At 38.2% G+C, this 13,768-nt stretch overlaps 1 protein-coding gene across 2 annotated transcripts in view; it reads left to right on the plus strand.

Annotated features, from left to right (window-relative positions):
* Nucleotides 1–1,224: 1,224 nt before the first annotated feature.
* EMC2 (ER membrane protein complex subunit 2) overlaps nt 1,225–13,768 on the plus strand; it is a 52,309-nt gene continuing 39,765 nt past the window's right edge. For both annotated transcript variants that reach the window (XM_010370810.2, XM_030937928.1), the window contains exons 1-3: nt 1,225–1,334; nt 10,519–10,632; nt 11,127–11,191. In XM_010370810.2, the coding sequence (XP_010369112.1) occupies nt 1,295–1,334; nt 10,519–10,632; nt 11,127–11,191 (219 nt within the window). In that variant the 5' untranslated portion in view covers nt 1,225–1,294. The remainder of the gene's footprint in view (nt 1,335–10,518; nt 10,633–11,126; nt 11,192–13,768) is intronic.

Consider the following 13,768-nt stretch of genomic DNA (forward strand, 5'->3'; position numbering starts at 1 on the left):
TAATTCTGTATTGTATACTTTGAAGTTTGCTGAGAGATTTTTAAGTGTTCTCACCACACACACACGTACAGGAAATATGTACGGTGACGGATGTGTTAATTAGCTTGCTTGTGGTAATCGTTTCACAATGTATATTTACATCTAATCATTACTTTGTACACCTTAAATATGCACAATTTCTGTCCATTATACCTCAATAAAGCTGATAAAAAAAAAAAAACCCTCCACTCTTTTGACTTGTGGGATACGATTATTTCTACTTCTCAAATCAATTGCCCCTTCTTCACTGACCCATAACTCATGGCTGCATTGCAGTGATTTTTAGTTTTTCCTCAGCTTACATATTCTTCCTCTACAATCTCATGTCCCCCTTGCTTCAAATACTAAATATATGCTTTTCATCCTCAAATTTTTGCCTCTTGTCCAAACACTTCTCCTTAAGTCTAGGAGATGACGTTCAAAGTTTCCTAAAAGCAATTAGTCTGGTGGGAAAGGAGGCTCCCCCACACACCCAAGAGTAATGAGGAGCGAAGTTTAGGAACTGTGAAGGTCTCATTCTCACATACTCGCGACAGTTTCAAACCTAGTGTGGCATGCAGACATGGATGAAGCAATTACAGGCACGATGAGCCTTAATGAAGGGTACAAGCCAGCACGAGGGCATTCAAGGGAACTTCAAAGCGCAAAGGAAGAATCCCACTTACTCCCTCAAAACTTTGGAGTTTATCCGTTTAGTCGATTAAAAAGTGAACGGAAAGCAAATCCCATTAGGGAAGGAGGAAAGTTGGGGACAAATAAGGAATTCGTGCAGAAGGCTGCACCGCGGCCGGCCATGAAGAGAATAAGAGTACTTAAGGGAGTGTGAAGAGAATGAACACGCCTAGGTAGAAAAACCTGAAAAGCCAGGATTGGCGAACACTAAAAACCCAGCATTTGTTAAAAATCCACGGCAAAAAACACAAACAAACAAAAACAAAATACACACGCACAACAAAACACTCACACACACATACCCCTACTCCTCACCCCGAGCCAGCACCGTCGCCCTGCCGGCAGCCAGAGTACCCTCAGGTTCCAGGAGCACCGCGCACCGCCCACCTCGCTCCGCCCATCTTGTTCCGCCCCCTTCCCCGAAAGCCCCTCCGCAGAGCCGCGTGCACGTGTGTGGCGGATACCGCCCCCTCTGCTCTCTTGGCCAATGAGAAAAAGCTACGTAGCTCGCCACCGCCCGGTGGAGCGCCACGTGACTGCGTCTCCCCGCCCTCTCACCCCGCTGCTTCTAGGTTCTGGGAAGATGGCGAAGGTCTCAGAGCTTTACGATGTCACTTGGGAAGGTAACTTCGGGTGGGGACGGGTGCGGAAAGACTAAAAGCGCTGGGAAGCCGTTCAGGAGTACCCGCTGCCTTCGGAGAGCTGGATTCGCCGGTCTCTTTTTGGTACCAGAGCCCTCACTGGACGGGCCAAGCTGAGGTGGAAGCTGAGGCTGACCCCTTCCTTGGCCCGGGCGCGTACTCCGCGGCGTTTCCCGCGGTGTCTGCTCATCGGTTGACCTGCCCTCCTCCGCGCCAGTCCAGCGGCCCAGGGCCGCTTTTATTTATGAGGCGGGCGGGAAGGACTTGGGGCTGGGGTTGTCACACTCTAACCGTGGTTGCTGGGCGGTGCGGAAGAGGCGGAATAGGTGGTTACTGAAGCTTCTTTGGAGCCAAGAAACACAGGGCCTCTAAGGCCTTTTACTAAGTGCTATGTAAGGATTACAGCTCTGTGCAGAAAAGCTGTGTAGAAGATGCGTGAACAAATGTGATTCACATATGCCACTCTACGTTTAGTTTTCTCCTTAAACCTGGGTTTCCAGTTTCTTTTCCTTTTAGTCTAGTCTCTGTCCCACTCCATCTCAAAACACGTTTACACACACAACACAACTTCCTTCTTACTCCCTACTAGTAGATTTTTTTCTGAAGGGAAAAATACCTGATTAACTCTGGTCTACTTACGTGCTTACGTGTGATGGTCACTTTCCCCTCTCAGTTGATCGAGAGTGGGATATATTCTTTGAATCTGGGAACAGCCAAACGTTGGATCAATTCTGTGTGCTTAAGAAACTTGAGTTTCATTAAGGCGTGGAATTTGTGTAATTGGAATTCATATTTCTAGCATTTAGCATAATACAGGAGACTTCAGTAGCTAGTTTGTTCAACGAATGCCTTCTTGGGATGTTTTAATAATGACCTGAAAACGTGAAAGTTATATTTTCTGTTTTATCGTGAATAAATGTATCAGGTATTATAAAGTTGTAAATCCATTACGAATAAAGCAACATTCCTTTGTACTTGAACTGAATTAAATGATTTGTTGGCTTTGTGGCCTCTAGCACGTTGTGAATCTCAGTATTTATACCTGAATTGAGAGATTCCGTTATATTAAACAACAGTGTTGATTTCTTAGTGCAAAATATTGGATCTATCAACACACAGTCCATACTTCCAAGGAATTCACAATCTAATGGAGAAAACAAACCTATAAACACACAGTTTTAAAAGGCTTGTGTCAGGGTATCTTCCGTAAGCTGGATGGTAGATAAATGGCTGTTATTTTTAATGCTTTTAAAAAACTTTTAAATATTACATAATTTTTAGAAACTGCTGTTATGAAGGTATGTTCATTATAGCTTTCCTAGATGATGGTAGCATATATAAAATCCTGAGGGGCGAGTAGCTGTATACTACCAACAGACAAGGTGATTTAACTGAGTGACTTGGGCCTTACCCTGTGGTCATTCTAAAGAGGATTGATGTAATTAATTTGGTATAAATAATTACTACACAAATTTGTAGGAATAAAAGAGAAACATTTTAAAGTGTTTCGTAAACTGTTAAGTACTATATAAAAGGAAGTGTTATTATTAGCTAGTACTAATATGATTATGTCCCTCCTCTATGATCTGGTCATTGCCCATGTCTCCAGCTTTATGTTGAGCCATTCTCCCTCTCACTCTGTGAGCTGCCTATGCTGGCCTTTGTTGAATACCCTAAATTGCTATGCTGCTTCTTAAAGCTGGCAAATGCTAGTCCTTCCACTGGCAGTGTTATTCCCTCACTCTTGCCCCCATTAAGCTTTATCATTTATCAGTTCCCCACAAAGCTCACCTAGTACAAAAAAGCTTTAGTTGAACACTCTACTACCCACTTCCCTTTCCTCATCCCCCACCAAAATTGAAAAAAGAAAAAACCCAAACAACAAAATCAAGCAACAAAACACACCTGTAATCCTTCGATTATATATTCTGTTCTCATACTATTGAAGCACTTACCCACTTGTGTTTTGTTTTAAAATTTTGTCTCTTCTAAGATGAAAGGGACTAGGCCTGTTTCTTCACTGTCACTTCCCTAGAGCCTGACACATGGGGACGGAGCTCAGTAATTATTTGTTGACTAAATGAATTGTTAATGGGATTAATAATAAACACTAACACATTGTCAGAAAAGATTATAAACTATTTTTCTAGCGTTGAAATAATTTCTTTAGTATCTTAGATAAAGGTTTCAGTATCTTAGATGAAATTAGGCAACTTCCTTAAGTAATAGGATACAGTGTGCTCACTAGTAAAGTGAAGGTTTAGACCTTTCCAGAATTAAAATTCTAATTTAAGGGACTTTTAAAAGAGTATTCTAGATTTTTATTTCAGAGACTTATGATAACAAATTTTTAGGATGAAGGGTGATGGGAAGATTCTCAGGGATAGTGTTTTCAGATTTTTTGAGGGCGTGTGTGTCAGAGGTGTGTCCTTAGGAATTCCACTGAACAGTGTCGTGAATTGGTTAGTTCAGAGTGCTATAATTCTTGTGATAGGAAAATTTATCATTTGTTTATAAAAGACCTATGTAGTAAGTTTAACACTTCCACATCTGTGTTAGACTCTACTAATAGACTATTTGGTTTGTTTCTTCAGCCAATTGAGAGTGATTGATACTTATTACGTAGGGAAGTTATTAGACATTTGGAGGTGGGAAAGAGAATTTAGACTTGTAAGGAGAGTATATTCAAGTTTCTTGAGAATATGATATTTGGGCAGGAGATGGATAGGATGCCTAAAACAATGCCAGGCATATAATGGGCATTAAATGAGTATTTGTTGAAGACAAAAAATGTATGAGAAATATTTGAGAGCAATTTAGTTGTTTATGTTCACTGCCCCTACTTCCTCTCTTTTTATTCAGACCTTCAACTTCAATTTGGTTTCCATGCCCTACCACTCCACTAAGATCTCTAGGAGACCTAATAATAACATATATTTTGTATACTTCTACTACTTTTGCTATTGTAGATCACTCCTCTGTGGAAAACTCTTTCTTTCTTTCTTAATGACATTCTTATTTTCTCCTTTCTTTTTGGGCCTTTCCTTTGTTGAGTTCTCTACATCCGTTTGCTCATTTTTTGGTGTTTCAGTGTTTCTTAGTCATCGTCTTAATCTGTTATTGGTGGTTTTTACGTTTGAGATCAATAGACTTTAAATTGATGCAAGCATAAGTGTCATATGGTCTGATGAAATCGTGCAAAATTTAGTGCATGTGTAAACACTTATTTCTGGGAATAGATGGTTCAAAGTTCTCATTAGCTTTGAAGATACCTAAAATAGATTAAATGACGTCTGATCTGTGGGCAATCTTATCCACATCCAATTTTAGCTATCCATTAGCCGATATAGTAAATAACACATTAAACATGTATTTGAGTACTTTGCACCAGGCACTGTTGTAGTTCTTGAGGGTATAGTGCTAAGTAGGACAGGCAAGGCCCCAGATTTCAAGGGACATACCCTGAAATTTCACTTGTAAACTGAAGATCCGTATTTCCAGTGTTCTACAGAGCACATGTAATGGATGTTTCACAATTAATAAAACTCAAAACTGAACTCATCATCTTCCTTTTGCTTTCTGCCTCCAGCATCACTGCTGTCACCACTTATTCTTTTCTGCATTTTCCCTGGAAAAGTAGATAGCACTGTGTACCTCCCCTCATTCATAAAACAACTTCTGCTCACCTTTTAAGATACAGATCTATGAGACTTCAAAGCCTGGAAAGTACAGATATGTATGGGAATGAAGTATATGCTTTGCAAACGTCACTTATGAAAGGTAAAAACTAGAAAGGTAGGTTGGTGTCTTGAATGGTAGACTAAGGAGTTCAGAATTCTTTTTGTATATAGATGGGAGGCAAGGTCCTAAATTCAAAAAGAAAAAATCAATGGCTCCTTTCATTAAACTTTTGCATGTTGATATAGAACAGGGCCTTTTCTTTGGTAGAGATCTGCTGATTGAAATTCCTTCTTATGTTTAATAAACCATGTTTGGTTTTGCTTTAATGTGGAGCAGGCACATAAAGTCCCTAATATAGAAGCTTCAGTGCACAAATCTTTTAGATTTTTGTTGTTTTTCTCATAATATTTTAAATTAAGTCTCCATATTTAATATTACAGCAGTTTTTCAGAACTATTTATTTTTATGAAGTCTTGTCAAAGCATCCAACTTTGTTTTTTAGAAACAGTCTCTTTTCGCACTTAAGTTTTCTTTGGCTTATAATATTTCATTATACTATATAATTACATTAAATTTAACTGGCATGAACTGGTTTGGATACAGGTAGCTAAATTTTTAAAATGTAATAACTGTTGGAAACAGTTAACCAAGAGCTAGGTGATATGACTTATTAGCGAAGAGCTTCTAAAATCTTGGTGGCCACGATTATTAAGTTTTGCAGAAAGCGATTCTTTGAGTTGATTCTAACCGGAAAATGATTAAGAGAATTTTTACTGAACCTCATTAATCTCTCCATCATATTTTAATTACTTGTTTACATTCTTTACACACAGAGATCTTCTCAGTCCTTCCGTTGACCAGCCATAGTGGTGAGAATCAAAAAACAAGCTCTCAGTAAATGCTCGTTTGTTCAGTGGGTGAATGCTAGGACATGAAGCTTGTTTTTGAAGTTTGATCCACTAGTGTATGTAGTAATGGTAATAATAATGAAAATAATATATGAAACATTTTGTGTATATTATCTCTTTTAATCCTCACACATATCTTATGAAATAGGCTTTATTTCCGGTTTATAGATAAGGAAGCAAGCGAGAGGTGAAATGACTTGTCTAATATCCCACAGCTAGTAAAAGGGAGTCCTGTGATTTGAGCTGCTCTTAAACACTTCTCCCCCACTGAGTTATTAACTAATTAAGTTCTTCCACCTAGGCTGTCATTCTGTTATTCCTGGAATATGCCAAATTAGTTTCTTTCTCCAGAATTTAGATTTGCTGTTTATGGTTGGCTCCTTCTCATTCCTCTCTTAGCTTGAAAATGACCTTCTTAGAAAACCTTCCCTGACCACCCTTTCCAAAAGCTCCTCCTTTCTCCCAGTCTCCTAAATTTTTCATATGGTCTTTTAGTTTTATTTGTGTAATTTCACTATCTGAAATTATGTGGATTTTCATCTTTTTACCTATTAGACTCTAAGCATTATGAGTATATAGGATATCTTTTTCTTTCTTTCTTTATCCTCAATGCCCAGATCAGGCCTGACACGTAGTAGGCATTTAGTAAATATTAGTTGAATGAAGAAGAACAATATTTACTCCAAGAAGTAAGTGTTAGTTGAATAATGAAGTAAAGTTCCGGTCATACACTATACTGCCTCAAAGAAGGTAGAAATTGTTGGGTATCTTAAGAATTTAAATTGTAATGAAGTAAATCTTTAGAAATATCTGGTAGTAATTTACAGATTGAATTCGGGTGGAGAGATCAGTTTGGAAGCTATCCTAGCAGTTTTAGCATGGGGTGATGAAAGCCTGGGCATGGATAATAGCAGTGGAAATAGAGTAGAAGATGTAAATCTTAGAATTACTTCAAAAGAGTCCACAGGACTTAGATAACCAAAGTAGGAGTCAGAAACAGCATTCAAAAGTGGAATGTCAGGTAGTATTAACAGAAGGTGGAATTAACAGAAATGTGAACATTGGGAAGGGAAGCCATATTTTTAGGAATTGAAGATGACTTGATTTTTGGATGCTGTGATTTTGAGGTAATGAACTATCAAAGGTGAAAACGTGTTTTCTTCAAGACAGTTTTATTTTTGTGAATAGCTTTTTAGATAAATGTATTTAAGGCATTTCTAAAAATAGTGTGTGACTAATAGTGCAACAAATGTATGTATTATAGCAGCACTCAAGAGTGTGGCAGGGTCAGCTAAGTAAGATATATAGCTTAAGGTGTTTATAGGTAAAATGTTGCTTGTTTTGTGAAAGTTATATTTTCATACACAAACAGTGTTTCTTGTTTTGTGTTCAGCTATTTTAATATGTTTATGACTGTGTATCAAACTGTTGTTTTTAGAAGTTATGCTTTAAAAAAGTGTTCTCTTTCCTCCAAGAGTGTTTTTCCACAATGAGAAATACCTTTTACAGATTAACTGGTACTCAATTAAGTATACATATACATGTATCTTTGAGTGTATGTATAAACTGAAACCAAAGTTTCTTTTACAAACTATTCTTGTGAGTATTGCATTCTGTTCATTTTGTTTCATTCTCCCCCGCACCCCCTCCCCTACCAATATATTCTGGAAGAAATCCACTAAATTGATTTTATACCTTATTAATGGATTGTAATACACAGTTTGTAAATACTTCTGGACCTCTGTGTGCATTAAAATAATGCTTTCCTTTTTCAAATCAGATTGCCTTTTCTTTTAGAATAGCTGTTCCCAACAGCCTGCAGCCAATCTGACTAGATACTTTTATGGGACTATGAATAATTTAGAATTTATTATCCTATAGTTATCAACCTTTTAAAAGAATATACTGGTTTATGTAAACGAATCTGTAAGTGGTATTTCTGAATATATAACAAAATGAAGTGGAAAAGATACAAGATTGGCGGAAGTAGTTTTGGACTAAAGAAGTCAGCAGAATTAAGTAGCAGACATATTTTTCCATCTTTCAGAGGCCACCTCACTGCAGTGGCACCTCATGCAAGTTGTCATGGAAGGAATAAAGAGAACAATCATAGCCACTCTTAACCTTTGACCTTTAGCTCATCCCACAGGGTTGCACAGTAGTTGATAACATGTACAAGCAAGCAGTGAGCAGCTTACTTACATAGTATGTAATAAAATGACCTTGGCTTTGAGGAGCGGTCCTTTTGCCGGAGGGTGAAAGGGTAAAATGAAAATTTTAAGCCACCTTTGAGGAAAGAGTGAGGGAAGAGCCTTTATTTCTTGTGAGAGACTGAAAGAGTTATCAGATTTTTTTTTTTTTTTAATAAAGATGACTAGAATTTTTGTAGGACTTACTTCACATTTTATAAAATGCTTTACACGAATTTTCTAACATTTGGTTTCCTAAACTCAAAGGCCAAGCAGATGAGGAAAATACATGTAGTTGGGTGAAAGACAGTAGTGATGCCTATGAAGAACTGGTAAGTGTATGTATACCCTTATCTAAGGGTAATCAAAATCAACTTAAAAACAAAAATATCCAAACTGTTGTACTAACCAAGCAACTTTATATATGTATATTTTATGTAATCTTAACTGCTCATCCCTGAGCTAAAGGTAATACTATCTATTCATTGTTATTGGAAACTAAGTACAGATTCGGTAAGTTATGTAAGGTCGTGTAAAAGATGGAGTTTAGATTCCAACCAAGTGTATCTAGTCCATGTTCTTTCCAGTAGGCTCTGCGTCCTCCATGACCGGTGATATGGTTTGGCTCTGTGTCCCCACCCAAATCTCATCTTGTAGCACCCATAATTCCCATGTGTTGTGGAGGAGACCCACTGTGAGATGATTGAATCATGGGGACAGGTCTTTCCCATGCTGTTCTCATTATAGTGAACGGGTCTCACAAGAACTGATGGTTTTAGAAACGGGAGTTTCTCTACACAAGCTCTCTTTCTTTGCCTGCTGCCTTCCACATAGGATATGACTTTTTCCTTCTTGCCTTCCGCCATCATTGTGAGACCTCCCCAGCCACATGGAACAGCAAGTCCAGTTAAACTTCTTTCTTTTGTAAATTGCCCAGTCTCAGGTATGTCTTTATCGGCAATGTGAAAACGGACTAATACAACCGGTTTCTTTTCTTTGAACTGTTTACTCCTTTCCAGTTTATCTTCTGGGGCTTTTTGTTTTTGCTTTTGTTTCAAATTTATTTATTTTTTAAATTGACATATAAAATATAAAATTCTAGTTTTTTTGTTTGTTTGTTTTTGCGTCAGAATGATTTTCCTGTCAGACAGCTATGATTGTGTTGCTTTTCTTTTGCTCAGTATTTTTTAGTTGTTCTGTACCTTTAAAAACAAACTTAGAAGTTCTTTAGTATAAAATAAAAGTCTTCCAAGAAACTCACTCACCTTACTTCTTGTACACTCATTTCCCGATCCTAGTGTGTTTATTTAATTCTGAACTACCAGTAGTTCTTTCTGTATAGGATAACTTACTTTGTTATTTGCCTGTTGTCATTTTTCAACTTTTAAGAGACAGGGGTCTTGCTCTATTGCTCAGAATGGAGTGCAGTGGTGCAATCACAGCTCACTGCAGTCTCAACCTCCAGGCTCAAGTGATCCTCTCACATCTGTCTCCTGAGTAGCTGGGACCACAGGCAGGTGCCATCATGCCTCTTTTTTTTTTTGTTTTTGTTTTTGAAACAAAGTCTTGCTTTGTGGCTCAAGCTGGAGTGCAGCGATCTCGGCCCATGCAATCTCCACCTCCTGGGTTCAAGCTATTCTGCCTCAGCCTCCTGAGTAGCTGGGATTACAGGTGCGTGCCACCACAGCTGGCTAATTTTAATATATTTAGTAGAGACAAGGTTTTGCCATGTTGGCCAGGCTGGTCTTGAACTCCTGGATCAAGTGATTCTTCTGCCTTGGGCTCCGAAAGTCCTGGCATTACTGGCATAAGCCACCATGCCTGGCCCATTCATCACTTCTTTTTTTTTTTTTTTTTTGAGGCGGAGTCTCGCTCTCTGCCCCCGGCTGGAGTGCAATAGCCAGATCTCAGCTCACTGCAAGCTCCGCCTCCCGGGTTCACGCCATTCTCCTGCCTCAGCCTTCCGAGTAGCTGGGACTACAGGCGCCCGCCACCTCGCCCGGCTAGTTTTTTGTATTTTTTAGTAGAGACGGGGTTTCACCATGTTAGCCAGGATGGTCTCGATTTCCTGACCTCGTGATCTGCCCGCCTCAGCCTCCCAAAGTGCTGGGATTACAGGCTTGAGCCACCGCGCCCGGCCTCATCACTTCTAAAGATAGTCGTAATACCAGTTGTAATGCTGTTTCAGCCTTCTAAAGGATCTGTTGCCTTTGTTCAGTTAATTTTCTACTTTATCAAATTTGAGCTACCACAGACTTCTACATGATTGTGAGTTTATTTTCCTTACCTAAAAAGTTGATTTTGTCTTGTCTGGTTTTTGACATCTATCTGGTGTGTATGCGTGTGTCTGGGTACATATACACTTAAATGTCATGTTATTTTTTTCAGAAATGCGAGATAAAATGAGAAAATGGAGAGAAGAAAACTCACGAAATAGTGAGCAAATTGTGGAAGTTGGAGAAGAATTAATTAATGAATATGCTTCTAAGCTGGGAGATGATAGTAAGTTCTTTTATTACATTCAGGCTCAGTACATGTCTCATTTATGGGCCTTTTTTTTTTAACGGTTCTTTAATTTATGATTTTTCTACTTGTCATGTTAATCTTCTTTGTGACTTTTCGTCCCAAGACTTTTAATGATAGTTTATTTTGAGAAGGATTTATAATTGCTTGGTAGTAGTAAGCTATCAAATAGGCATTTTGTTTTAAAGCTCAAAGGTCTGCCAAATGTCTGGCCAAAATGTATTGTCTAAGGACTCTTGTAGAACAGTAAAAGTATTAAATAATTGGAGATTTTAACCTTATATTAACATATTTTACACTGCTGAAACATGTAAGAATGCATTCTTTCCTTAGTTTCAGAGATAATACAATAAATCAATTTTCAGTTATAAGTAATATTTTCTAGAAATATCAGAAACTAGAATTCATTACTTTCCATTTGTTTTATTTTTTAATATTAAATTTAGTTTTTTTCCTGCTCTGTATGTTTCTAGTTTGGATCATATATGAACAGGTGATGATTGCAGCACTAGACTATGGTCGGGATGACTTGGCATTGGTAGGTATTTAAATGAAGTATATATTTAATTTGCTTCATGAATTGTATACCGTAGTTAAGACTTAATGTATGGCTTATATGGAATGCTTTCTATAGCTGGTTTTGAGTGCTACTCTGAAGAGTAAGTGGAACCAACTGGATATTTTAGGACAAAGTATCTTAACTATTTTTATTAGTCCTGAGAAGTAGCTGTTCAGTATCCTAGTTTTACTGAAAAGATTTAGTTACTGAAATTTATCTCCTTATTAGGTAACTTATCCTATTTTATAGAGTTTAAAGTAAGAAAGTTTAAAACAATTTTATCTTTTGTGTAAAATATGAATGACATTCATAGAATGTGACATTCATAGAATGTAACGTTCAGTACTGTTACACAATATTATAAACATATCTGACATAAGAAAATCCTGATGTATAGAACATAATTTAAAATACTAATAATGTTTGGCCAGGTGAGGTGGCTCACGCCTGTAATCCCAGCACTTTGGGAGGCTGAGGCAGGCGGACCACCTGAGGTCAGGAGTTCAAGACCAGCCTGACCAATGTGGTGAAACCCCATCTCTACTAAAAATACAAAAAATTAGCTAGGTGTGGTGGAACGTGCCTCTAGTCCCAGCTACTCTGGGGGCTGAGGCAGGAGAATCGCTTGAACCTGGAAGGCAGAGATTGCAGTGAGCTGAGATTGTGCCACTGCACTCCAGCCTGGGCAACAGAGCAAGACTCCGTCTCAAAACAAACAAACCTAATACTGTTTTTAAAATAACACTGTAATGATAGCTGTGTTTTTGGACTTGTGCTAGGAATGAAGCTAAATGCTTTACATCATGCTTTTATTGAGCCTTCATAATTATTTATTGATTTGATTTGTGTTTCATGTTATTATTATATTTATTTTATAAATCAGAAAGCAGAGGTGTCTGTTCTGTTGTTCCTATCATCTTGAATTCTTTTTTTTTTTTTTTTTTTTTTTTTTTTTTTTTTTTTGAGACGGAGTCTTGCTCTGTCGCCCAGGCTGGAGTGCAGTGGCCGGATCTCAGCTCACTGCAAGCTCCGCCTCCCGGGTTCACGCCATTCTCCTGCCTCAGCCTCCCGAGTAGCTGGGACTACAGGCGCCCGCCAGGTCGCCCGGCTAGTTTTTTGTATTTTTAGTAGAGACGGGGTTTCACCATGTTAGCCAAGATGGTCTTGATCTCCTGACCTCGTGATCCGCCCGTCTCGGCCTCCCAAAGTGCTGGGATTACAGGCTTGAGCCACCGCGCCCGGCCCATCTTGAATTCTTAAGTACCACTTCATGCTGCCTCTGTATTTAAACTGAAAGAAAATATACAAAAACAAAAACTTGAAATACCTGAAAAAAATTCACATCTGAATTAGTATTATCCTTTTCAAGGTTGGGTTGGCTATACATGTAAATCTAGTGGAGCTGTTAGTGGTGAAAACATTCCACAAAACCTTTGTTGGATTACCTTCAGAACCTATGAGACAGTCTTTTGAATATTCACAGAGGTGGCAGTTTTATATCTTGAGAGAAGTTTTTATTTTTATTTTTTTGAAGTAGCCAAATATCACTTGATAAAGTAGGAAGTCAAATTAGATAACACTGTTGATTAATAAAGCAGTATATCCAGTTAAATAGTAACTGTTTAATGGTTAAGATTATACAGTTAGCTTGCTTGACTGACCAAGTAATATGATTTTGCTTGATATCAAAAAAATAAATGAACATATCTTCACTTTTGACTAACTTGAATATTTTTCTTACTGTGGCAAATTTCAGCCACAAACTTTGAAGCTATATTTCCAATTCGTATTAAAACTTATTTTATTACCAGTTAATAGCTTCATCAGTAGTTAATGGCATTGTTTTGGTCACACATGCATTAATATGCTTCAGTGGACCATTTGTATAATCTTTAACATTTCTAGGACTTCCAAAACTTATAATCCTTCATATGTTGCAGAGAATGTAGTTACTCAGTAAATACTTGATTATTTATTTAGTCAAGTTGATGAGTCAGTTATGGATACTTGTTCAAAAAAATTGGTATTCCATTCGTTTGATGTCTGCATTTTCTGACCCCCAAATCAGGATATGTTGATTGAAAGGATGATTGATTGACTGGGTGCAGTGGCTCACGCCTGTAATCCTAGCACTTTAGGAGGCTACCGCAGGTGGCCACCGCAGGTGGATCACCTGAAGCCAGGAGTTCGTGACCAGACTGGCCAACATGTTGAAACCCCGTCTCTACTAAAAATACAAAAATGAGCTGGACATGGTGGCAGGCACCTGTAGTCCAAGCTACTTGGGAGGCCGAGGCAGGAGATTCACTTGAATCCGGGAGGTGGAGTTTGCAGTAAGCCAGGATCGTGCCACTGCACTCTAGCCTGGGTGACAGAGTGAGACTCCATCTCAAAAAAAAAAAAAAAACAAAAAGGTTGATGGATTAATATAAAATTTCAACAGGGCAAAATTAAACACTTAATGTTATTTGCTAGGAACTTGAGATGACTACTAAAAAACTTAGTTCTTACCAGGAGAGTGCTTATGCTGCAATTAGGAAGAAAACGCCAAGCACT

Source organism: Rhinopithecus roxellana, chromosome 9 (assembly GCF_007565055.1).
Source record: "Rhinopithecus roxellana isolate Shanxi Qingling chromosome 9, ASM756505v1, whole genome shotgun sequence".
In the NCBI taxonomy this organism is placed as follows: Eukaryota; Metazoa; Chordata; class Mammalia; order Primates; family Cercopithecidae; genus Rhinopithecus; species Rhinopithecus roxellana.